The sequence below is a fragment of the Drosophila erecta genome, unplaced genomic scaffold, assembly GCF_003286155.1.
Source record: "Drosophila erecta strain 14021-0224.00,06,07 unplaced genomic scaffold, DereRS2 tig00000126-arrow-pilon, whole genome shotgun sequence".
NCBI lineage: Eukaryota > Metazoa > Arthropoda > Insecta > Diptera > Drosophilidae > Drosophila > Drosophila erecta.
The window spans coordinates 345,266-370,219 of NW_020825209.1; the positions used below are offsets into that span (position 1 = coordinate 345,266).

The following is a 24,954-nucleotide window of genomic DNA, read 5'->3' on the forward strand; positions in this document are numbered from 1 at the left end:
CAACGAACCAAAAGAAAAACAACAAAAAGGGCATGTTCAATGTGAATGACCGCCAACTAACACACATTTGTGAGCGCGCTAAAACAAAAGCAGAAACAGCAGCAGAAGCAAAATCAAAATCAAAGGCAAAGGCAGTGCAAAGCCAAAGCCAAAAGCAAAAACAAGACCGCACAGCTGCGCTGCCGACGTCGGCAGAGGAAGCAAAGTAGCGTCGTCGGGGCAACAACAACAACAGCAACAGCTAAAAAGTAAAAATACAGCACAGCAGAAAGTTGCAGTGTTGCTGTTTTGTTACACACCCCACAAATGAGTCGCTGGCGTTTTCAACTTGTAATATAAATTCGATCTCATTTAATTATGAACTTAGTGGGCCAATAAACAAGTTCACATGAATTGGTTAATACAAGCTATATTAATAATATAATAATACCATATTAGCATTAGTGGGGTGAACTGTTTTCGGGGAAAGTGCGGAGTGGGCTTTCAGTATTTCTTCGGTTACTTTCGTCGCCTGGACAGGCTTTTGTGCGCATTTGTATTCACTGTACAGTCGGCATAGTGAAGTGTGGCTGTGTTGTTGTTGCAGTAGTTTTATTTGCCCTGCAAGAGTAAACGTACAAGCCGCAAAGAACAACTACAACTACAACTACAACAACGGCTAGGAAAACGAATAAAAATAAAAACAAAGAGTTCGAAAGAAAGAAAAAGAAAACAACGGCTAGGAAGAAGAAGACGGGCCGGCAATGTCATTAAACCCTAAACAACAACAACAACAGCAACAACAATGAAAACCGAAACCAGAAGCGTTATGACATAAAGAGAGAGAGAGGGAGAGCAAAACCGGCCGGCTGAAAAAAGCGAGAAAAAAGCAACCAAAATCAGCTCTCTCTTACTCTCTTTTTTCCCGCTCTTGCTCTCGCGATTTCAGGTTGAACGACCGACCTAGCCATTTTGTATCTGTGTGTGCGCGCTATTGCGCCTGTGTTGGTGTGCCGTGGGGATCAAGTGAGTCATTTTTTTATTACTTTTGATTTGATTTCGTTTGCTTGCCTGCTTTGGGCTTTGGCTCCGCTTTTAACCTGCGATTGTTGCTCTTTTATAGCCGATTTTCGTTGGCCACTTCGATTTTTGTGCACTTCCTTGTTGATCGCCGTTGCCGCTGCCTTCACCGCACCCACCCACACACACACACAGCAACTCGCACACTTTCCTTCGCTTCTGCTTTGCATTCGTCGTATAGGAAATTCTTTGTGCGCTTATCATACAAGATAGAAAGCAGTGCGAATATATTTTAAGGTGGACCAGCCAGCGGTATCTCGTTCAGAATCGCGTTGCTATACGCAGGCACCTGTTGCCCGTTAATAAACGCTTTTTAAACGTATCGAAATGCACATGCAAAACATAAATACAAACCATATGTATTTAAACTGGCATTACGAGCAACCTTAGGTGAGTGAACCACCCACTCGGGTCCACCCCAATTTACCGTACACAGCAACAACAAAGATCCGCGGTTCTTTCTTTCGGCCAGCACTCGCATTCGCACTCGCTCGCGCACTCGCGCTGTCCCGCTCGCTCTTTGCACGCATGTTGACCTTGACTGTGACTTTCATAAAATTGGTCGTCGCTGCTTCTGATGTTGTTGCTGTTGTTGTTGCCGCTCTTGAGCTTTGCCATTGTTGTTGCTGTTGGTCTTTTCTTCAGTCGCTTATGAACTCAATTCGGTTCCTTGAATATGTATGTATGTGGAGCACATAGAAGAGTACAAAAACAAAAAACAAATACATAATAAGCGTACACGCAGCGATACCGTTAGTTTGTCCGCTGCGGAAATCCGACTTTGTGGAAATCATTTCGTCTTGAACTAATACTCCACTTCTGCCAGCCGCCAGTGGTTCCTTAGCCAAATATCAGTGTTTTGATTTCTAGGTTTTTTTTTGTTAGTTTTTCTATCATGCCAAGGAATCCATCGATCGTATACTGAAATGGGAATGATTCGGAGATGATTAGGAATGATGTTCTTATGCTTACATGTTAGTTATGTTTAATGGTTCACTTGCTAATTCCTAGCACACTCACACGCCTTTGCTCCCACACTATCTCACACACACACACATCTACATTTGTACATATGTATGTATGAATGTATGTATGTAGATTTCGGCAAGCTCGAAAGTCAAGCCGAAAAAAGAGATTTCTGCCGCGCGCTTTCTATGCGAAAGTTCACTGAACTGGCCCTCCACACCAAAAGCCAAATAAAACGGAAAAGGTGGCCAGCGAAATGGCTAAGATGAGAGGGAGAGGGCGACTGGGTGGGCGGCGGGTGGCGGGTGGCTGCTGCTGGCAGAGGGCCAACGCAGTTGCTCAGCGATGCGCATCCATTTCGAGTTCAATGTCAAACCACAAAAACGCCAACGTCGCTGCGAAGTCGCCGGTGGAGTGGAAGGGGAAACGGTGGGGGCGGGGGCGAAAGCGAAGGGTTCAAAGGGAAACGCTCCATTTTCGTTAGCACGCAGCACAAAAACACAAGGATGCAGCGCATTATGCTGCACTTTACCGATATCTTCTAAATGCAATATGCGATAGCTACACTACTGTTTCTTTGAGCTGAAATTGGAGTTATTAGAGGCAGTTTTGGGTCAACGCCGCATTAAAATGTGGGCAGAACTTGGCCGAAAGCACAAGTTACCGAAATGTACAAGCGGATTAACAATAAGTCGAAATCAGTGAAATCGGGCAAATCTTCAACTAGAACCATGGATCTACATTTGCCGTGAGTGGAACTCCCGCTGGACGTGGAACGCGAGCGCTGCCGCTGTGGAATGTATCTTGCAGATTGCGGACTCTGGGCAGCGCTGTCAGCTGCGACGTCGACGCTAGCATTGCCGGAGGGCGTTAAACTTCACGGTCATGGCATTTTCCTTCTTACTCTCCCCCCCTCCCCCGCACTCTATCTCCCCCGCTTTCTCTCTTCTCTACTTCTTCCTTCTCGTTCTGCGTGTGATTGATGGTGACGCATTGCTGACCACTACGCACTCTCCTAGATTCTCCCACTCCCCCACGGCCCCACTCGTTTATCTTCCTCCGCTCCTCGCCCGCTTCCCCCCTTCACGCACTCCCACTCACGCACTTGGCGCAGGAGGCGAATGACCGATAAAAGCCAACCACGCGCCAATCATCCGACTGATAAACCCTGCGACAGCGAAAAGCGAAGAAAGTGGCAGGAGCAGGGAAGGGGCAGGGCAAGGAGGGGTGGCAGAGGAGAATTAAAGGCCTAGACGAGTTAGACACCAAAGCTCACTGTTGCCTAGTGGCGAAAGCGAAAGATTGCGAGCAACGAAACTAACGTGAGCTGAACCGATAGCATTTATAAATACACGATTTAATCAACCCGGCAATAGTACCCATAGCATTTCGAGCCTTGCAACCATTCTCCCAGCTACAGCCGTTCAGACTCGAACTAACCTTGGACTATCCCAGTACTTTGGCCACAGTGATGCCGCGATATGATGCTCCTCAATCGTAACTGGGCTAAGCCAGCGAGATTCCCCCGCCCAAATAGCAGCGAACCGATGTGTCTGGAGTGCCCAAGCAGGGATAACGCGATAGCTTCCCTTTAAACGTGTCGCGCGCTGCAGATTGAAATGAACGCTGGGCTGGGGCTCCGTAATAGTTAGTTAGCATTGGCTCGCCAACCGAGGGGAGCGGGGCAGACGCGGACGCGGCCCGTCGAGCATTCAACCCTAACCTCAGACAATGTTGAACTATGCACCAACACTCGAGCACAACACACACACCCAGACACACACACTAACGAAGAGTGCATCGGCAGCAGCAGCAGCAGCAGCAGCAGCCCTACTTTTCGCTTCCCCTAAACACAAAAAGCGAACAAATGGGAATACAAAAAGCAGCGTCAACAATCGCGAGAGGGCCTGGGCGGAGGGTAGGTGCCACAAGGAAGAGCGGAGAGGAAGCAGCGCCATCGGGAATGCCCTGTTGCCACATTACGTCACGAAGGAGCGACAGAGAGGGGAAGCGCAGGAAAGGCCAACGACCAGCACACATTTCAGGCCGCAAAAAGGAGCGACTGGGCGAGGAAGGGGTAGGGGAGCAGGGGGCGACCCTCGTCAACAGACAAGGGCCGGTCCCCAGCGGGAGCGAGCGAGACAGGCTGCGCGCTGCCGAGTTCAACAACCTTCGGCGACCCTGAGAAGAGGTCAGCAACCCCTACGAGTTATTACGTGCTGCGTGTGTGTGTGTGCGCTGTGTGTGTGCGCGCTGTGTGTGTGTGCGCGAGGAAGAGAAGCAAGCGAACTCTCTTCGAGAGAATGCTCTTCGACTAGCAAACGGCGGTTGGAGCTGCTGCTGCTTGGGGGTAGGCAAACTTTGGATGCGTTTGCGTTTGTTTTTGCCGGTCGTTGCCCGAGAACGTTGGCGTCCCGACCGACGTCACCGTCGGACGTCGACGTTCCAACTTTGGGGTCGTTGGTGGTCGTTATCCTATATAACGAAAAAATCTATTTTTATTTGCATGCGCCCGGCTGTGCCCCTTTGCTTTTGCCTCTTCCTGTAGCGCTGTGTGCTTGCCCTCCGTCCCGTTGCACTGGGACTTCTTGTGGCCGGCAGGGCTGGGCGGGGAGCATTGCAACTAGGTGGCCATAGGATGGACCTGCCCTCGGCCAACTGTTGTTGTTGGGGCGCCTGCCCCCGGGGCAATGGGGCGCGATCGGACTGGGCTCGCGCAACACGCGTGTTGGGGTGCTGGCGACGGAGATCCTTTCGTGCTAGGAAATAAGGAGCCATATAATAGCCCGTTTCTAATGCACTTGCAAAGCGGTTGCCCGATGGCTGTCTGCCATCGCTGGACTCGGAGTGCATTTTGTTTTCCTTTTCTGTTTATTTGCTCTCATTTTCCCGCTGATGCCCAGCCCCTTTGCATATTCTTCCGCGTTCTGCAGTTGCATTAGAAGTCAAGAGCGTGCTCGATGCAGTGAACCCATAAAATCGAGTGATTCTGAAGATTACATAGATTTGAGCTTTCGCGAATTTACCAATTCAGTTTGTGCTGCCAAAGGCACGCCTAAAAGTTGTGGGGCAACAATGAGTGTAAGCGTAAGCAAACCTTCGAAAAAAACAACCCAACTATTGGAGTTAAGTGAGCCATTCAAAGGACAACATCGCAACGGAAAAGTAGTACAAAAAGAGGCGGCCGCACCGAGTTTGTGTCCATGAAACGTACTTTGTTGACCTTTCGCTGCCGCTGCACCTACACTCACACACATGCGCATGCATACATATAGCGTTGGGGTTAATGAAACCGATTGGCACAGAAACTGAAACTGCAGGCGCAACGCCATCAAAACAAAGCCAGCACGCCATCTAGTGCACCAGCTGCCGAGTGGCGCCATCTGTGCAGCAGCCAGCAGACATAGAGGGCGCCAAAGGTTGGAGCGCCGGCTAAGGCAAAGTGAAGACACCAACCAAGCCGACGCAAGTTTTGGCCACTGCAATACTTCAATTAACAAATTCGAATTGAGCTAACCAACCCCACTTCATTGCTTTCTTTGCAGCCACCAACAATTTGTGCACCACTATTTGCAAAGTCAACCTGTCAATACCAAAATTGACAGCTTTGATATTAACCATAACCCGGCCACAAACCCGAAGGTTCGAACTAAAGACCGCTTCAAGACAAGCAGCAAGTGCAACATTACCAACCCGAAGAGCGGCTATACCCAACTGTAAGTTAGCAAAAGCTTCAGCGTGGCCTGAATTAATTGTAGTTAGTAGTCTTCTCATGAGCATTTCGCTCGAACTCACCTGGTAATTTTATTTGTGTCTATGATTGGCCAGCTGGCAGGAGTTGTGTCTTGGGGGCTTGGGGCTTGGGGCTCGGGAATACTAAGCACTGGAGGCACGTAGCTTGAAGGCCCAGTAAACGTCCATGGTGCTATCGCTGGGGCTGTACCAGAACTTGGACTTGTTCTGCAAAAAACACGTTATCTCACAGACGGATACCACCGAAATGTTTAAGCGCCACCCACCTGTTCCAGTTGCATCACGCGACGGTTGCCCCTTACGGCGATCAGCTTGTAGATGCGACGGGCCTGCAGAAAACCCATCAGTCCCTGGGCCATAAGCAGAACCAGCTCGAAGGAGTAGACGAGCTGGATGATCTGATTCAGATAGATGAGCAAGCGCCAGGTGTTGAATGTCTCGGCTATGTTCAGCACATGATCGTTGTAGGCCAACCAGGTGTCCTTGACGAACCTGGCAAATCCGGCGTGCAGGCGGATCACATAGGGCAAGAGGCCCAGGAAGTAGGCGCTCACGTTGGCCGGCACCTCCGTTTTGCAGCCTCTGGCGTGCGGAGCACAGAGTAGGAACCGATTCGGATGGGCCATGCAGAGCATGCAGTAGAGCGGCACGGCGGCCGACAGGAAGGAGCGGATCAGGACGCGAGTAGTGTTGTTGGTAAAGGTCATGGCCAGACGACGCTCCTTACAGAAGTGGAATTTGCCGGTCTGCTTCCATAGTTCTGGGAACTCGATGCGCGGGCCCAGCTCCATGATGACGGGCGCCAGGACCAGGCCCAGATAGAGGAACACGATTCTTTTCAAGGTGAACGCCTTTTGGGCCTCCTTCGCCTGCTGCAGGAAAAGCGCGTTCATGGACGGCGGCGATAACTTCAATATGCGCCTTTCGCGGCGCAGGCTTCTGCGATAGAAGCTACCCGGCTCCCCAAAGGAGGTAGTGCTAGTGCTTGTGCTCCGGTGGCTGGATGATGTGGAGCTGGAACGCGAGGGCATTTCGATCGTCCACTTTTCCACCTCTGCCAAAAAGTCGGCCACGGCAGGATCACCCGCTCCTCTGTTGCGAGTCCTAAGATCTGCATCCTGGCTAGCCATCGTGCGGTTAGTGGTAGGGGTTCTGCAAAAAGTGGACGAATAGTTCCGGACAACCTACGGAAGAGAAAAACAAATATTAGTATGTGCACTAAGCAGAAGGGATTTTGACGAGCAAGAAAAGGGTTGGAGTTTTCCCAGTCGCCCAGTCATGGCCAGCCCTGATCAACGTTTTTGCAACGTGTGGCACCATACATAAGCAATGCCAGGGGTGGAGCATCCCTGGCGGCTGTGCGGTGGGAAGGGCTCCGCCCATGTAGCCGCCCATGTCGCCGCCTCCTTAAGCACACTCCAAAGTCCGTGACTTCGCTGGCTGGCGTCGACATTTCGCAGCGTAACCCCTTCCCGTTCCCAGGGAGACTCCATGTAAGGCTGCCCAAGCCCGACGGAAGCACCACCCAGCCGGGGTGTCCTTCAGTCTGCGAGTGCAACGAACGCTGCCCTTTAACCTACATAGCCCACATACCTGGGGGTTTTCCGCTGGCTGCTTCTCGTTTCGTGTGGCTTGTTGTTAACTTTTTCCACTTGCTCCTGGGGGAGGTCTGAACACTGTGGGTTTTTGGATCGAACTGAAGTGCCTGACTGAGTTTCAGGCATGACACTGATGCCTAAAATCATGGCTAACTCGATGAGCGACCAGAATTCAGCGAGCAAAAGGCTACTGTTTTCATCTCGGGTTGCTCAAAGTGGTTCCGAGGTGTGCTATGGGTCGTAGAATCACTCGAAGAGCTTGATTGAATGTCTTGCATCAGGACGTCTTTGTGAATTGCATACCTTTAGGCGGCTCTGCTACCCTGGAGATTGCAGCGGGGACTGCCGTTCATTTTGCTTAGTGTCTCAAGTTACACGGACTTGGGGAAGCTCCAGTTGGGGAATTCGGGGACTATGTGCCCGTTAATACACACACATAGCCATCTGCAGGCGCATATTACGCCATCGAAAGCAACACAGACAACAACTGCAGCTGCGGCGACGACTGAAATATCTTCATGTTCATCGTCGCGACGCCATCGCCATCGCCATCGCCATATTGAAGGGTGAATGGGCGAGGCGAGGCGAGGAGGTTGGGTGGTTGGGTGGTTGGGTGGGCGCCAGCCAGCGTTTGCCTTAGCTTCTTAGCTTCTATTTACATTTGAAGCTCTGCCAGCTGCAGCGCTGCCCGCGCCGACGCTGACGACGACGCCGCAGTCGCCGACGAAAGCGAAAGGCCATTGTCCGGAATTTTGTTGACCTACTAAGGCAGCGGCAGAATGTAAAGTACGAGGCACGGCTACACTGTCATTGCCGTTTGCCGAAGTCGAAGTCGATGTCGATGTCGAAGTGGAAGTCGGCCGTTGAGTACGCGTTGAGCGAAAAGCTCGCTCTCCGGGCTCTGCTCGCTGAAAGCTTTGCTGTAGTGCGTGTAGCCAGAGCTACAGTGGTCGCTCCACAGAGCGGATCTCGCCACCAGTCGGATTGCCTCTCAAAATGTAGCCTACTTATTGGAGACACAGCCTGATTTTCATTAATTACACTATGCCATAATGTACAAGTGCTTGCCTATGTTTGTCATTATAACGAGTGAGCACTGTACTAAAAAAAAAAAACGGGAAAAACCGAAATAGTGCCTTGCATTTTCGTTATCGAAATAGTCCGATATAGTGTGCACTAGTAGAAGGGGGGACGGGCCAAAAAGAGATGGCAAATGAGCTGACTGCGCAACTTTTTATACCCAAAGTCATTCACCTTTCGCGCGCTCTCTCAAATGTTCTGCTCTGGGGCTTTTTTATTTTTTATTTACGACTACTTAGCACCACCACGAGCGAACTCAGCTTAAAAGGCTTCTCTCAATTCTCTCTTTTCAACTGCGCCACCGACTTAACGCCCGCACACACAGAAAACCGAGAGAGACAGAGCATCGAGACAACAATAGAAAACGAAGCGTCAAACTTTTTTGATTTTTTGATGGGCAATAAAATGTATTGACTGGAGTGCCTGTGTGTGTGAGTGATGAGCATGAGTGATGAGTGTGTGGTTTTGTTTTTACTTTCTCTTGGCAAATAGAAAATGAATTACATGCAAGGCAATTAGAAGAGCAGCCAGCTGGTAACTGTATGCATGTAAATAAATACCGTTGCTTGAGGTTAGGTTCGGTGCCAATATCTTTCTAGAATGGCACCCAAAATGTTGTGGCTATCTCTTACTAATACCTACTTGCCTATCGAATGCGACACGTTCCTGCTAGCGGGGCTCCACTTTAACTCATTTCGCTTTGATGCAGCACAAGCTTCCGTTTGGGCCGCTTTCTTGAGCTTGTTAGATCGGATTGCAGTAGGAAATGGTTGCTGGCATTCCTTCAGGTGCTCGCTTTTATGTTTGCATAAACAAACTTTGGTCTGCAATTCTGTTTGGGCCTGGTGCTGGGTTTTTCTTTATGAGTGCGTGTGCGGGCATATTCGTTGTGCATTCAAATCGGTTCACTTCTGCATATTCATAGTTGCGTGTGAATGATTCATGAGTTGCATTTAGGCAAACAAACCGCTTCTCTCTTCCGCTCGCTCTCTCTCCCTCTCTGTCTCATCTGTATCTCTCTCATCTCCCTCTCCTGCTCGTTGGCCATGCTCTGTTGCACAGAAAGTTCAATTTACAGCCGCCCCGCCCCCAGCCGCCCCCGCGAGGTAACTTTGGCAAGCTTTAACCCAGTTTAAGGTCATTTCGAGTCAAAGACAAACATCTGTGCGCGTGCTGCAAGAGCGAGGGGGGTGTGGGGTGTGGGGCGTATTGCAGTTCGTTGTTGTGGCTGGGGGATGGAGGGGCGCAGTCCCTGGTCATCGCTTGGCATTTGTCAAGGACTTTGCGAGTAACGCAATTTGCGTTTGCACTTGCAGTTGAATCGAATAAGCCAGCTAAAAGATGGTCGCCTATTTACTCGGGAAATGCGAGTTTCCGGAGCTGTTTGGCCCCCAAGTAAATATCAACGACCTTCAGCCACAATAATGTTTCCTGCTCCTGCAGTTTGGCCAATATTCTGCGAATTTATTTGATCGACACCCCGACAGGTGCGAAGTCAACTTATTTGTCGCAAAACCAGGTTACTACAGTCTTGACATTGCGGAACCGCTTAGCCTCTGATCAAATACTTCTTCTCTTATCAGCCGGCTTTGTCAGCCAATTTTATTCACGTTCTTTTTGTATTTTATGTCTTCTTTTTTTATTCGTGGCGACGTCGGCAGCGACGCCAGCTGCGGTGATAATGAAATTGAACATTTCATTGCTAATTGCGTTTAATATTTATAATTGACCTAAATACACTTTTGCGATTGGCAATGCCAAAAAAAAAACAAAACGTAAAAACAAAAGAAAGCAGGGGAGCACGCAAAGGGCAAAGGAGAAAGCGAGGAGCACGGCTTGGGCTAAAAGGGTTGGGCGGATCGGTGGTTGGGTCTAGACTGCCAGGGACCTGCTCCATGGATCCCCATGGATCATCCCTATCATCCCGTCAGCACTGGCATGTTTTATGCTTGATGGATTGCAAAGTGGAATGTACAAACATACGTTGGGGCTGATCAGCCTGCTCTCTTCAGCGCCCTCCCCCCCTTTCTAACAAGTGTTCGCTGCAACAAGGCAACAGAAATGACAGAAACAACAGAAACAGCCAGGAAAACAACAAATGAAGCAACCAAACAACAAAGGCGGCCAGCAGAAATCGAATAAACTACAAAAAGTGTTCTAAATATATGAGAAGTGCACTCGCACACACTCGCAGAACGACTCAAATGACTCACACACACGCACACGTAACATCAGTGCTCTATCTCCCTCTCCATCTCCCTCTCCCTTGCGCTCTGGCGCTCCGCTTCTTCCGCCAGACATTTACAGTTCTTCTGCCACTCCATCGCTCCATCGCTCCATCTCGCTCGTTGAATTATTTAAAATGCAAACTTTTCTCTTGCCCCAAAAGAACAAAAAACACACTCTTACACACACACACACACACACACGAACGAAAAATCCAAATCAAAAACGAAACAAAAAGCAACAACAACAAACGCAGAGCCAGCGAAGAAGAAGCAGCACACACAAAAAGTAGGTGAAAGGTCTTCAACCTTTATGCATGAAAACAAAAATGCTGAATGAGGCGGGGCGGTGCGGTGCGGTGCGGTAAGAAAAGGGGCGCAAGGGGGCGCAAGGGGGCGCAAGGGGGCGCAAGGGGGCGCAAGGGGGCGCAAGGGGGCGCAGGGGGCGAGCGGCGGTGGGCGTTACAGTTCTATGTGAAATACAGAAAAAAAAGACCTGAGCATGAAAAAAATGCCAGCATAGCAATAAAATGTTAAAAGTGAAAAAGCCCGCTTGAGGAGGAAGGGCGGGGGGAGATGGGGGTGTTAATGAAGGGGTGCACTGGCAGAAAATGCAATAACAATAACATTGCAGTTGTAAACCTAAATATGGTTATTTTTAAAGTTTTGTTTCATAATGCATTTAAGGTATCAAGGCATGAAAGTATTCGTGGCAACTAGAAAACAGATTGAAAAAGTTCAAATTCCGAACACGGAAATGTATTTTTTCGATGCCAAAGAATATTAAAAAAAGGGCAGGAGTGGTTTTCATGTGTGTTTTCTTGTACGAAGGATAGGGGAGGGGGGGAGGGCTGTCGGGGTGTTTGGCAAGTGACCGACAGACCGAGCTACTGCATTTAACTATTTTTAGCCGCCCCAGTCGAGCACTAACACACACACACACACACACACATTCGTATGCGAATACGCACACAGAGGCACTGAGGACTTGGACCTATCCCAATGGCCGAGCTCCGTGGGGCAGGTTCAGTGAGGTTCAGCCGAGTTCAGCCCATTCAGCCCACTCTGCCCACTCGGCCCCCTCCCACTGACGGTTTGGTTCACTTGAGGTTGAGAATCGCACAGAACAGATGTAGTTTATTCGCTCATTCGCCTGCTTGCAACGAGCGCGAGCTTTTCCGAGAGAGCCGGCGCTCAGTTTGGCTGGTGGGGAGCAAAGCAGCGCTGATGCTAAACGTTGTCCCTCACCGCGACCCTCAAAAGCTTCTTCTTCTGCCGCACAGACAGGCAGACGGAGACATTGATTTTCAGGGGGTATTCGGGGTTTTCAGGGCTGCGAAGCTTTCCTGGAGCTGGATCGCACTTGGGGGCGGGAAAGCTGCCGCCGTGGCTGCCAACTTTCGAGCAATTTTTGGCCAAAGGATCCAGGCTAGATGGCATCCAAGTGATTTGCGCTTTTCCATATATTTTCCGATTTATTTTTATGGCACTTTTCTTACGAATTTAATTACGCCAAAAGAACCAAGCTGTTGCTATTTGCAAATTACAATTAATGAAGGCAGTCTGCAGAGAAGCCTTTGAAACCTGCCTCCTTGTCGAGACTTAAGAACCGGAATGCCGGACCATTATTATCATTGTTTTTACTTTCACTCTTACACTCCTGAAATTTGATTATGTAATTAATATACATCTCTCTGTTGCAGCCATTTTCATTCGAGTGAAACGCCAGACTTAAACGCCCCAACTTCGCTGTTGCCGTCAGCATTTGTTGCATCCTCCGCCGCCTTGGTGAATGTGGTAAGTGTCGGGACGGCTTTATGCCGCAATTAGGAGGTACCCTCCTTGGTCTCGCGCTCTTCAGGGGACTTAGAATTGCAAAATTGCAGTTCATGAAGTCAAGTATCTTCCAAGGGATTGGTGGCTTAACCGCATAATAGCTTAATCTTGAATTTTGTCAGTTTATGAGTGAATTAGCGTGGCTGGCAGCAAATCGATAAACAAAGTCGACATTATTTTGCATTAGTTTATATTTGAATAATAAGCCATTTGGGAAATACTATTTGCGATATACTATTATGACGATTCGTATGTTTTTGGGATATTACGGACAAGTAATTTTTGGGATATTACGTACAAGTAATTTTTGGGATATTAGGTATACGAAATTTTTATGATATACGTATAAGTAATTTTTGGGATATTACGTACAAGTAATTCTTGGGATATACGTATAGTAATTCTTAGGATATTACGTATACTCACTTGTTGTATATTACGATACGTAATTTGTGGTTATTACGTATACGTAATTTTTGAAAAATGAATATTAAGTATGCGTATATTGACAAAGGGATATCACAGATATGTACTTGATTAAACATTCCATTTCCATTGGGTACAGTCGTCACCTGCATTCAGCTCCTGTTATCAAGCCAAGTCCCGTTACCGATTGCCCAGCTGGTTATCGATAAAGTGCAAGAGCAACAAAAACGAGAAAAAATCCAAAGGCGAAATAGAAGCACAGCAAACTGAAGCACAACAGCGAAAAATAGGAAAACAACAAATGTGCACGGCTGTCGTCGTTGTGTGCGTCGTGCATGTCTCTGAGTCTGTGTGGCTGTGTGTCTGTGCGAGTGTGTGAGTGTAGAAACTGTGCCAATGCCCTGACAACGGCACAAGGTGATGATGCAAACTGCAGCCGGCTGCAGTCGCTGCCGCTGCCGCTGTCGCTGCCGCAGTCGCGGCCCGCGTCGCAGTCAGTGAGGCAGTGACGCCAATTGCCATGATGAAAGAGCCATCGAGCCAACGAGCCAGTGGCACAGTAGGAGCGACTACTGTTGGACGGGCGGCGAGGGGTGGCGAGGGGTGGGGTGGTGCTGCGGCATCGCTGGCAATGCGTTGGTGAACATGAAATGACGCGAATGACACAAACAGCGCCACAGTCGCGGTCGCACCAATAGCAGTGCGGCAGTAGTTTCGACTGCACCGCACCGATTTATACACCTAACTCCGTTGGACATACTTACGCGGACAGCCGCTGGTGCCACTGCGTTGGCCTGCGGTGTGCGCACATTTGTGTGTGCTTGCTTGTAATCAGCGACTAGGCGAGCAGCGTCGAACGGAGGCGGAGCAGCCAAGTCGGTGGTTACCTACTCCCCATTCTCCGCCTGCTTCGGGTGTTGTGGAGCATACCAGGAAGGACGGGCCATGTCGAGGTCGGGGAGGCAGGGTTGGCAGGGGAGTGGGAAGTGGGGCTTTGTAGCTGCCTTTGCTATTCAAGTACAGTATGTTGCATGCAAACAAGGAAGTGCAAAAATTTCACGCTTTGCAAAGAAAACACAAGACGCAAACGGAGGTGGTGACGCGGAGGGCAGGCGGAAAGGTAACAGAGGTGGCTTTGAAGTGCGGGACACACTCGAGTGTCCGCTGGGAAGTGGATTTTAAGTGTTTGACAGGCCGACAAACCGACCAACCGACAGACCGACATGTTCCGCACCCCTCGACTGCGACTCCTGCGCTGTAAGCAATACCTCCTTGGCAACTTTGACTTATGCAATGGAAAGTGGCGGAGGCCGAAATCAATGTGAAGTCTTACCACGGACTGGGTTTTCGGGGAGGTCGTTGGCAGCAACCGCAGACAACGGACTTGTGGTAGTCCGAATATTCTTCCGCAAGGCGTTTGGAGTATACCCTCTACGAGGATCAGTGTCACCTGCATATGTGAACCGATTCCAAAAGAAAGAACCACATCAGTTCACTTGTGTGTTGGGCGCTTTGAAGAAGTGATTTTTGAAACATTCCAGGGTGATCGCAGTTCGTTGCAACTCCATCTTGCCTTACCTCACCTTACCACACCGATTTCCACATTTTCCTGTTTAGCTATTTTTGTTGCGCTTTGGTTTTTCTCACGAACTGCACTCGTGATGCGATGCGAACTGAATCGGTTTTTGGGGTCGGATCGGTTATTTTTTGTCGGTTCGGTGTCTGCTCGGGCGCCATTGACTCGTTGACCGAGCGACTCACATACTAGCACCGTTGCATTCTGCGAGCGAAACCGAAAGTTCAATAAACTTTCACGTAATCGCAGTGATACTTTTGGGTGGTTGGTTTTATGATCGCAACAGATATCTGGGATGGCCTGTGCTGCGCGATTCCGATTATTTCTGCCCCTTTCGCGGGCAAAGAAAGTGAATGGTGGAAAAGGGCAAGTACCGTAGAGAAAGAAAGGAGGAAAGACCGGAATGAAATGAAATGGAATGAAAAGAAATTACATAAAGGTAACAACGAACTGTTTGCGCATGAACAAATCCCCCAGCAACAACACGAACAACAGCAGCAACATCAACATGGAATGCCAATCAACACAACAAAAGCAACAACACACTGTTAGAAGCAACGAAAGCGGCAAGGAGCGAGCGAGACGGGGCGATCGCACAGTGAACTTGCATTATGCTGCGTTCTGCTTAGCTGCTCTATGGCCATCTCCCTCAGTTGGCTTTCACAGCGCGGTTCCCGTTCGTTTTTGATGGCTCCACTTCTCTCGCTCCCTCTCGTTCCCCCCTCTTCCCATCCTCATCTCTCTCTCCTTCTCCCTCTCTCTTTCACGCTTCTGTGGCTGAAAAATTGGGTCAGCCATTGAACCCGTTGCGTTGACGCCGACTGCGCAGTCGTTCTGCCGCCGCTTTTCTGTGCTTTTGCTTCTGCTTCTGCTTCTGCTTCTGTTTCGGCTTCTGCTTCCCCACATTTTCTTCCTCTTCTTTATCACGCTTCTCGTAACATTGCGCCGATCAGCCTCCCAAAAAACAGCTGCGATCTCTCTATCGCACTCTCTCTTCCCCCCGAAAACACACACAAAAACTTAAGGTTATGGTCAACTCGTAATGACCGTCAGATTTTGACCCCTGTCCGAAAAGCCGAAAAAGAAAAGAGTGAAAAGTAAAGCGACGAACAAAATAAGCCACAGCAAACCGAACGAAATTTCACTTTCACATCAATTACGCTGAAACTCAGGCGGCTGAAAGGTTTTTGTTGTACTGTACTGTACTGTACTGTACTTACCAAAACGAAATGAACGCACATCACTCACCATAATATCTCCAAACAGGGGATTTCCTGGCTTATGGGCCTACTACTTTTGATCGATGTTAAATGGATCAGCTCTACAGTTCTTGCAGTCGACCAACGAGCGATTTCTTTCAGAGGTTGCATGCATCTATAAAATTGTATCTTTCGAGCAGTCCCATTGGGATCAAAACTATTTTTTCGTTTGTGGGCATTGGACAATTGGACAAATCTCCGCAAATCGGGGTATCGATTGTATGCGATTGCGCTGTTGCTCCAGAGATGCCACGAATTGGGGGAAAGATCGTCCACTTCCACGTGGAATCGCGTTTCGACCAACTACGTTCGGCGGTGTCAACGAACGTTTAATGGCCCAACAACAACGGCTCTTCGCCCTTTTTGCAACAACAACGCCAACATCAAGTTTACCCAAAACTGGTAGACAACCAAAATGTCAACGAAAGAGACGGCGACCGTTATCCCAAGAGGGCGAGAGAGAAGGAGAGTAATGCTCTTCACACTCTGTATGGCTTAAACAAAGCCCTTGGCTGCAATAAAAAGCAGTTTTAATATGTGATTCAATTGATTTGTAATTGTTTTAATCAAATCCATGGCTTTGCCCCAATCCGTGACAAGTACCTATCAAGTTACTGTCCGAGTAGAGTATCCAAGTGTCTAGTCACCCTGGGCTGACATTTTGACAGCTTTCCTCCAAGTCACCCCCTCCCCGCCAAGCTGTGGCCCCACTCCTTCCCCCGCCGCACACCACCCACCTTTGGCACCTCCCAGCTGGCGATGAGATACGAAAACCGGTTGCAGTTACAGTTCAAACATCGCTGGCATCGCTCTTCTTTTCGGGGGTCAAGCCCAATCTTACACACACACACACACACGCATGTAGACTCGAACGCGAGACGACTTGCCACACCTTGAGAAGCCCCCTTTCTCCTGCACCTCCCCTCTCCCTAGGGTATCTCTGTTTCTGTCGCCCTCTGGCGCTTTCTCCCTTTCTCTTTCTGGCCCCCCTTTCGTCATTCTGACGCCCTTTATTTGTTTCTTATTTTTTTGGGTAGCTTAATTTCCGTGCGTTGTTGTTTCTCCAGAAAATAAACTTGAACTTGCCCGTTCACTTTTACCCAAAAAAAAAGCCAAAATACAACAAAAACCAACTTGGAGAGTGTGTGCGTGTGTGTCACTGCTTCCCATCACAGTTAAGCACTCACCGCACCACCCCTGCCCCCCAAGACGTCGTCCATGGGCTTGCAGATGCCCCAGCTTGATTACCAAATGGATGGGATGAGTCTCCTCTTTGTTGTTTCTGATTTTCGGGGCCCCACCATCATGGCCGTTGATCATGAAAATTTTCAATTCAAGTTTAGGTGAAATTTAATGCGTCACCGCAAGAGCGGAAGACGGGGAAAGATGAGGGAAGCTGGGATCGTAGCGAGGAAAGTTTTGGATTCTGTTGCTGGATGTGCGATGCTCGGCTTGCTTGCAGAATCGCCGAAGAATGCTGCAACTTGAGATCCTCGACACTTCTTTTTCATACTAAATATCGTTATGTAGTAATTAAATTCGGAAGTTGGACTTAGAAATGCTAAAAACTGCCCTCTTTCCTACCTGCAAACCAAAGTCCAATGCTTTGGAGGATTACATATCATACTGCACCATTGGCCTAGGATTGGGTGGCGGAGTGGAGTGGAGTGGGTTGCTTTACATGCAGTCTGCTCATCACCCATTTGGCAGCATGTTCTCCTTCTTTGAAAGACGAAAGTGAAGTTGTGGTTGGACGTTTATTAGTGCTCTTGCCCGAGTGTGCGGAAGCAATATTCGGCAGTGAATAAACAAGATGCAATTGCTTTCTGCTCTGACCCACTGAAATTATGAAGCAACTTGCCAGTGTTGCCAGCCTCTGCCCCCAGAGTTACCACCCACATATGGCAAGCAGGCAAGCATTAGCCATCACCCCCTCCTGTATGCACACATGCTCAAATGCTTTATAGAGTTGCCACCACATGGTGTCTGCATATTTCGCATTTGTAGCAATTTATTCGGTTTCTGTTTGCTCATTGCGGCACTGCTTCACTTCACCACACTTCACTTCCCGGTGGCCTCCCCCCACCCCCTGCTTTCATCACCCCTCCCCCCAGATATTGTATGTACATACATGTAGCCAGCGAAAGTTTACTGGGACTATGACCGCTTAGAATGTCTACACAAATACACCCACCTCCGCACAAACACAGACACGTGAGCACATACACACATGTGTGTGTGTGTGTGTGTGTGCAGGAACCAGAGTCTGGAACTTGAAAGCACTATTTTTCGTTCCCCCATCCAGCATTTGGATGCCCCACAGAAGTATCTGCCAGTTGAATGGCAGTGGCAGTTGCGTTGCACCACCGCGTCGCCCACCCACCCACAGCCCCATCCCCTGGCATGTGTGTGTGTGTGTGAGAGTGAGTGTGTGTGCTTATCTCAGAGTCGTTGCCTTGAATGTAGGGCAGTAGTCGGCACTCGACAGTTGCAGTTGCTGCAGTTGTTGCCAGTTCCCAGTTCCCAGTTGCCAGTTGCCAGTGTTGTTGTAGTTGCCGACGGAGGGCAATGCAACGCAATGCAATGCAACATAGGCCCCAGACACACACACACCACTCAGCGAGGGAAAACAAATACTTGTAAACACGCACCCCCAGCCCTAGTCGTATTAAAAATTCATGATACGCTGCCCTTAATGATACCCTGCAGTCACAGAACTAGCAATTACAATGCATAGCCAATAGTTTGCTTTCCACCTCACGGCAGAATTACGAATCACACTGATCTTCTAACGATCATGTCCTCGCCCAAGAAAACGCATGATACTTTCAACTGTACGAGCATATCACGATATAACATCTCTATTGCAAGGCAGCGATCAGCAGCTTACTTTTCCAGGGTATCACAGTTCTGTTAGCCTAAGCTTTTTATAATTTTCCCTTGAATAGAAAGAGTCACATATGTGGAACCGGATAGTGGGGCAAGGGAATGGGAGCGACTAGTAAATAAGTGGTTAATGGGAAAGGGAGTTTGAGATAAGATTGAAGTGCAATGGCGTGATGTTACCAGTGTGACGTTTTAGGGGGTAATCTCGAAATATATAATATGTATTTTGTTGTAATAGCCTGTAGTGGAATTGAGCAGAAAACTTATTTTGATTAAACGATCATAAAGAAACTATTTGCTCTCACAGCCAGACATTTTTGAGGCCGTACTGTTCAACTACTTTGTTGTTTTCTATGGTTCTATGGTTCTGTGATAAGCACATTAACGAACTTGACATCAAGGCTCATATTAAAAGTGATTTGATGAGTTTTCTATATTTGCCAGTATATCACTAAGCTGCTAAGCAGCTTATAATTTCAAAAGGTTTTTAAGTCCTTTGCCATTCTAAGTTCGCAATTTCTTGCATCATTTTTCATGCGCAAAATGAGAGTTTTTCCTAATATAATCCTCCTTTTCTCCTGGCCATATAGTATCTTCCTGTTCTCTGCTCGCTTGGGCTGAGGTTAAAAATACAAAATTAATGGAGAAGGAAAAGCACTTCGAACTGCATCGAGCCACATAAATAACAAGGAGAGCCAAAACTATTTTCAGACGAGGAAAAGCGGAAAAGCGGAGGAAATGGCCGACGAAGTAGCCGCAAGAAGGGAGGTGGATGGGACGTGGGTAGAGGGGAGGAGGGCATGAAAATAAAGTCATCGCCGTCTGTGTAAATAAGGCGCAAGAATTGGGTTAAAAGTTTATAGAGCAATGCGGTGATTTGTCGCTATCGCTATCTCTATCGCCAGTGCTATAGCACCCTCTGTCCGTCCCTTTCCACTCTTTTTGCTCTTCCGAAGAGTTTTCTGTGTGTGTGCGTGTGTGTGTCATGTCAGTTGAAGTGGTTACATGGTCGAAGGCTGCGCCAGTTTCTAATGGCCGAGACAAGTCAACGTGCTTCACCTGTGCCTCCACCTGACACCCACGACCGTCGCATAGCCCGCATCGCCCAGCAGGAGGGGCTGAGTTGGAGCCACCAGGCCATTTACCCCACTCCCCTCGCCCGAATAGGGGGCTCAACCAACCAAAAAAGAAAAAAAACAAGCAAACAGAACGAATGCGGCATTGCCTTACGCAAAAAGGCCAAAGAAACGGGAAGAAAGCCTGACTGCCCACCTGACAGGAGTTGAGGGAAAACGGAAGAACAATCAGGCTGGGCGGGCAAACTGAGCCACTTCTATGTATTTGAAAAGGGTTGGGATGAAGCACATCTCGTTGGGGGAGTTGGCTTATTGGCATATGAGGAAGAGCATGGAGAACCGGATGTGGTTCCGAGAAGCGGAGGAGCCCAAGGATCACACAGAAGACCAGCAGGGACCACCCAATTACACGGGCGAAAAGCCATTTCCACACATGGAACTGGAAACCCAGGCACTGCCTGTGTGCCTGAAAAGCGAGGAAAAGCCCGAAAAGGCGCATCAATAGAAAATGCAAGTGGGGAGGCATGGATGAGAAATGGAAAAACGGGGAGCGGGCGGCATGACGGAGGGGAGTGGAGAGTGAAGCCAATAGCAAGGCAATAAAAAGCAACAACAGCTGAGGGAAATAATAACAACGTGCAAATGAAAAGCTGAACGAGGAAAGGGATGGCTGCGGGGGGGCGGGAGAGCGACAGTGCCAGCGAGGAAGAGGGCAAGAGAGTGGCAGAGAGCGCAGAGAGAGTGGCAGTGGGAGAGAGCGAGCGCTCAGCAGTGGGTCAAAGACCTGTAGGAGGTCGTTTCATCCGTTGCAGTGGCAATAGGCAACGTACAATACCATGGCAAAAGCCCCATGTGCTTGCTGTTCTTGTTGTTTTTGTGATCGGTTTGTTTTTGTTGTTGCTCCTGCATTTGTTGCGATGGCGGCAGATAGCGCTCACAAACACACACACACACTCTCATACAGCTCTATTGAATAACCCAGCGACGACAGCGGAGCAGCGGTGCATTCGCAGAGCTTTTACAGTTTGTCACTCTCCACTCTCCGCTCTGCGCTCTCTATCGCTCTCCTAATGCACGAGTCACGAGCGGCGCACGAAGTTCAGCCGAACCCAAAAACGAAATCAAGAGTGAAATGCACTTCTAGAAAAGTAGAGGGGGGTGGGAATGGGGATTTAACTGCAAAAGGCACGTAAACATGCATTTCAATACAGCTGCCCATCTCTTTCGCTCTCGTTGCAGACATGCCAGGCGGAGGAAGGACAAAGTTCAGCAGGATCACACTACACAGGTGAGTTGATGAAGGACCTTTTCCATGCAGTGCGCGGGTAATTGCTATTCGATATTTTGGCAATCGCCTAGTTTCACTCATATTCTATCGATTTGAACATCCACCATCTTATTTTTCATTCGCCCAGTGTGAGCTTATATTCTTTTTCCCAAAAATCGTCCCTGAGATGCTTGACAAATTTAATTGGTATTTTAACGGAAAACTTCTGCTTTCCGCATGCATTTTGTGAGAAAATCCAACAGTGCGTATGCTTGATATGGTCTGCAACAACTTGTTTGCGTGAAACGAAATGATATTCATTGAAAACTTGTCACAACCCCTGTTGATAGCTCGCTTAAAAACCCATTGAAGGGTAATAACTTTTCTAAACAAAATATAAGATTATGCATAGTTGTACTCCTCGTCGTTAGTCCAGGAAGTGTAAGCAGATTCTGCCTGCCCACAACTGATCAAGTCAGCCTGTCAGTGACGTGGGTTTTCCTTCGTTTCGTTTCGTTTTCCTTTTTGTTTTGTCGACGTATCATTTTCCTTTCGCGTCGAATGTTTTATGTGCCACAGAGCTGCCGCAAAACTTTTCCGCTTTTCACGTTCAACGACGACGATCGCCGTCACCCAATGCCCCTGCCCCCCCTTCCGCCCCCTGCCCTCCACCGCCAGCAAAGCCATGCTATCTTGTCGTCGATGTTGTTTTCCTTGTTTTCCCGCCGTCCGTCGTTTTTCCACAGCTCGTTTTCTTGCCTGACTCCATTTGCGCAACACATTTTGCGGTGGTGTGGCAAAGGGGAGGGGGGCGCCTCCACAGTGAGGGGGGGGGGGGGGGGTGCTGGGGTTGTGCATCATATGATTTGCAATTTCCATTGCATTGCTGCATGGGCTGGTTGCGTAACCCAAAAGTTAATGCCACATAATCATGGCTGAAGTTGCAACAAACGCTGGCCGCAATGGGAAATGGGGAAATTGTTGTTGGGATTAGCGTGGGGAGGGGAGCGGGGATCGACTAACGACTAACACGCCATCTTGCCGATCGTCGCTTGCAGTTTTTTTTGTTTTTGGTTTTTTCTTTTTTTTTTTTGCAGCTGTATTGAATGCAGCGTTTTTCCTGCCACTTTCTCTCTGTTCGCGGCGATGAAGTAATCGACTGCCCCAGCAGCGGCGCCGCTCCCTCCTGCGATTGCAGTTGCACTTAGCCGTTGCCTGCCTGTTTTTCTTTTTGCCGGTGACTTAATTTTTGTTTTGCATTGCTTTCCATGGAAAACGGGTTTCGCATTTTCCTCCCTGCCATGCCAAATGTTAATGACGCTCGTTGTCTGGTGCAGTTTTTCAGTTTTTCACTGCTTTCTGCATTTCCAACGCAGATCGCCTGCGACTCTTGGCCAAACTTGGCTTACAAGCTGATTACGTGGCAGGCAGCTGCCCGGTAACGATACGGGGCAAATAATAATGATTGGAGGGGTTTTGGGAGCCCTAGACCTCTGCTCGACTGGGTTCGTTTGAGTTGGGCTTGGATTGATTGGGGTGGCTCATGGAGGGTCACACGGTTTGATGCCCAATTGCATTCGTTGCATACTGCAACTCTACTACTCTTTGATGCAGCTTTTTTATCAGGAATCTAAGATCTAAGCAAAATCTAAGATCTAATTGCAAAATGGGTAAAGGCAACAAATTCTCCAAGTTTTTGTTCTCCACAACACCTATGAAGCGCAATTAACTTTTTAGTATTTAATCAAGCAGTGGCTAGCATGGCTAAAATACAAATTGCTGATATGACGCGCAGATCGAAAATCTTTTCTTATAAAATTAATGTACGTTCAAAATAACCCTAAGAAAAGATTAAAAACGTAAAGTACTTAATCTACTGAACTTTGGGTGGTGAGAACAGAAATGCTGGTCCTTCGATTGTTCGTAATAAAGTTAAGTTCCAACGCCAGCAATCCCATATTTTGGGCTAAACGCTGAAATAATGGTTAGGGTAATATCCCATAAATTGGCTCATTGGCACGATCGAGGAAATGCGAAAATGCGACTGCAGCGAGCGATCTTCGGTTCACGGCATCAATTTACCTATCTGCGAGTGTGCTGGTGCCCCTCGTGCAGCTTTCCCCCCAACCCCCTCCGCAGCGAGGCGCGGAAAAGCGGCGGGGCAGGGTGGAAAAGCTGATCGTGGCGCTTCCTGCTTCGCTGGCTTGCAACCGTTCGAATTCGATCGCCATGCAACAGTTGCACTCCTGCTTTTCCGCCGCTTTCCGCCGCCCCGGTTTTGCCCGCTCCTCTGCTGGCTTGGCTTGTAACGGTAACATTGCCTGCTAACACCATTTTCCTTTTGCCGTTGTTACGTGAGGAAAAACGAAAGTAAGACTCGCAATTTGCCGTTGCCGCGAACGATGACGATGGCGATGACTTTGGTGCAGCGATGCAATGTGCATGTGCATGTGCATTTGCTTTTGCTTTTCCTTCTGCTTTTGCTTTTGCAACTGCAGTTGGCATTGTTAGTTTTCATTTTCACATTATACTCTTGCCAGGCAGCGCAAAAAGCGAAGCCCACTCGATCAATTGTTGACTTGGTCATGGTTCGGAAATGGTTTTGTGTGTACTACTCACACGATTTGTGCATCGTAGTTTGGAATTAGTATATTACAAACAAACAAGATAGTAACAAACAAGATAGTCGATACCCGTTACCAATTTCAAAATTATTTTAGAATATTGCGCCAGAAACATTTTGAGGTATGCCACTTCAAAATCCGATTAGGATAAGTTGAGTTATGGAGTTTAGAACTTCAGCCTTGGGACATTTTTTAATTTTTTCGAATTTCTACAACATCATACATCAGAAAAACTACAAAAAAATTTCAAAAAAATAAATTTTTACATTTGAATGCAATTTTTTAGAGAATTTCGCCAGAAACATTTAGAGGTATGCCACTTCAAAATCCGATTAGGATAAGTTGAGTTATGGAGTTCAGAACTTCAGCCTTGGGGCATTTATTACTTTTTTGGAATTTCTTCACATCATACATCAGAAAAATTACAAAAAAATTAAAAAAAAATAAATTTCTAAATTTGAATGCAATTTTCTAGAGAATTTCGCCAGAAACATTTAGAGGTATGCCACTTCAAAATCCGATTAGGATAAGTTGAGTTATGGAGTTCAGAACTTCAGCCTTGGGGCATTTATTACTTTTTTGGAATTTCTTCACATCATACATCAGAAAAATTACAAAAAAATGTCAAAAAAATAAATTTCTAAATTTGAATGCAATTTTCTAGAGAATTTCGCCAGAAACATTTAGAGGTATGCCACTTCAAAATCCGATTAGGATAAGTTGAGTTATGGAGTTTAGAACTTCAGCCTTGGGGCATTTATTACTTTTTTGGAATTTCTTCACATCATACATCAGAAAAATTACAAAAAAATTTCAAAAAAATAAATTTCTAAATTTGAATGCAATTTTTTAGAGAATTTCGCCAGAAACATTTAGAGGTATGCCACTTCAAAATCCGATTAGGATAAGTTGAGTTATGGAGTTCAGAACTTCAGCCTTGGGGCATTTATTACTTTTTTGGAATTTCTTCACATCATACATCAGAAAAATTACAAAAAAATTAAAAAAAAAAAAATTTCTAAATTTGAATGCAATTTTCTAGAGAATTTCGCCAGAAACATTTAGAGGTATGCCACTTCAAAATCCGATTAGGATAAGTTGAGTTATGGAGTTCAGAACTTCAGCCTTGGGGCATTTATTACTTTTTTGGAATTTCTTCACATCATACATCAGAAAAATTACAAAAAAATTAAAAAAAAATAAATTTCTAAATTTGAATGCAATTTTCTAGAGAATTTCGCCAGAAACATTTAGAGGTATGCCACTTCAAAATCCGATTAGGATAAGTTGAGTTATGGAGTTTAGAACTTCAGCCTTGGGGCA

General features: G+C 47.7%; 1 protein-coding gene across 1 annotated transcript; it reads right to left on the bottom strand.

The window, feature by feature from the left end:
* Nucleotides 1-1,760: 1,760 nt before the first annotated feature.
* Nucleotides 1,761-7,548, bottom strand: LOC113564545. Its single transcript, XM_026982448.1, has 4 exons — nt 7,372-7,548; nt 6,045-6,962; nt 5,821-5,985; nt 1,761-1,980 (listed from the first exon to the last, which is right to left on the bottom strand). The coding sequence occupies exons 2-3, from the start codon at nt 6,906-6,908 to the stop codon at nt 5,902-5,904; spliced, it is 948 nt and encodes a 315-aa protein (XP_026838249.1). The 5' UTR covers nt 6,909-6,962; nt 7,372-7,548; the 3' UTR covers nt 1,761-1,980; nt 5,821-5,901.
* Between the last annotated feature and the right edge of the window lie 17,406 nt (nt 7,549-24,954).

Coding starts and splice junctions, on each gene's coding strand:
- LOC113564545 (XM_026982448.1), bottom strand. CDS start 6,908: ATGGCTAGCCAGGATGCAGATCTTAGGACTCGCAACAGAGGAGCGGGT. Junction 5,986..6,044: donor GCGTGATGCAACTGGAACAG/GTGGGTGGCGCT, acceptor TGTTTTTTGCAG/AACAAGTCCAAGTTCTGGTA.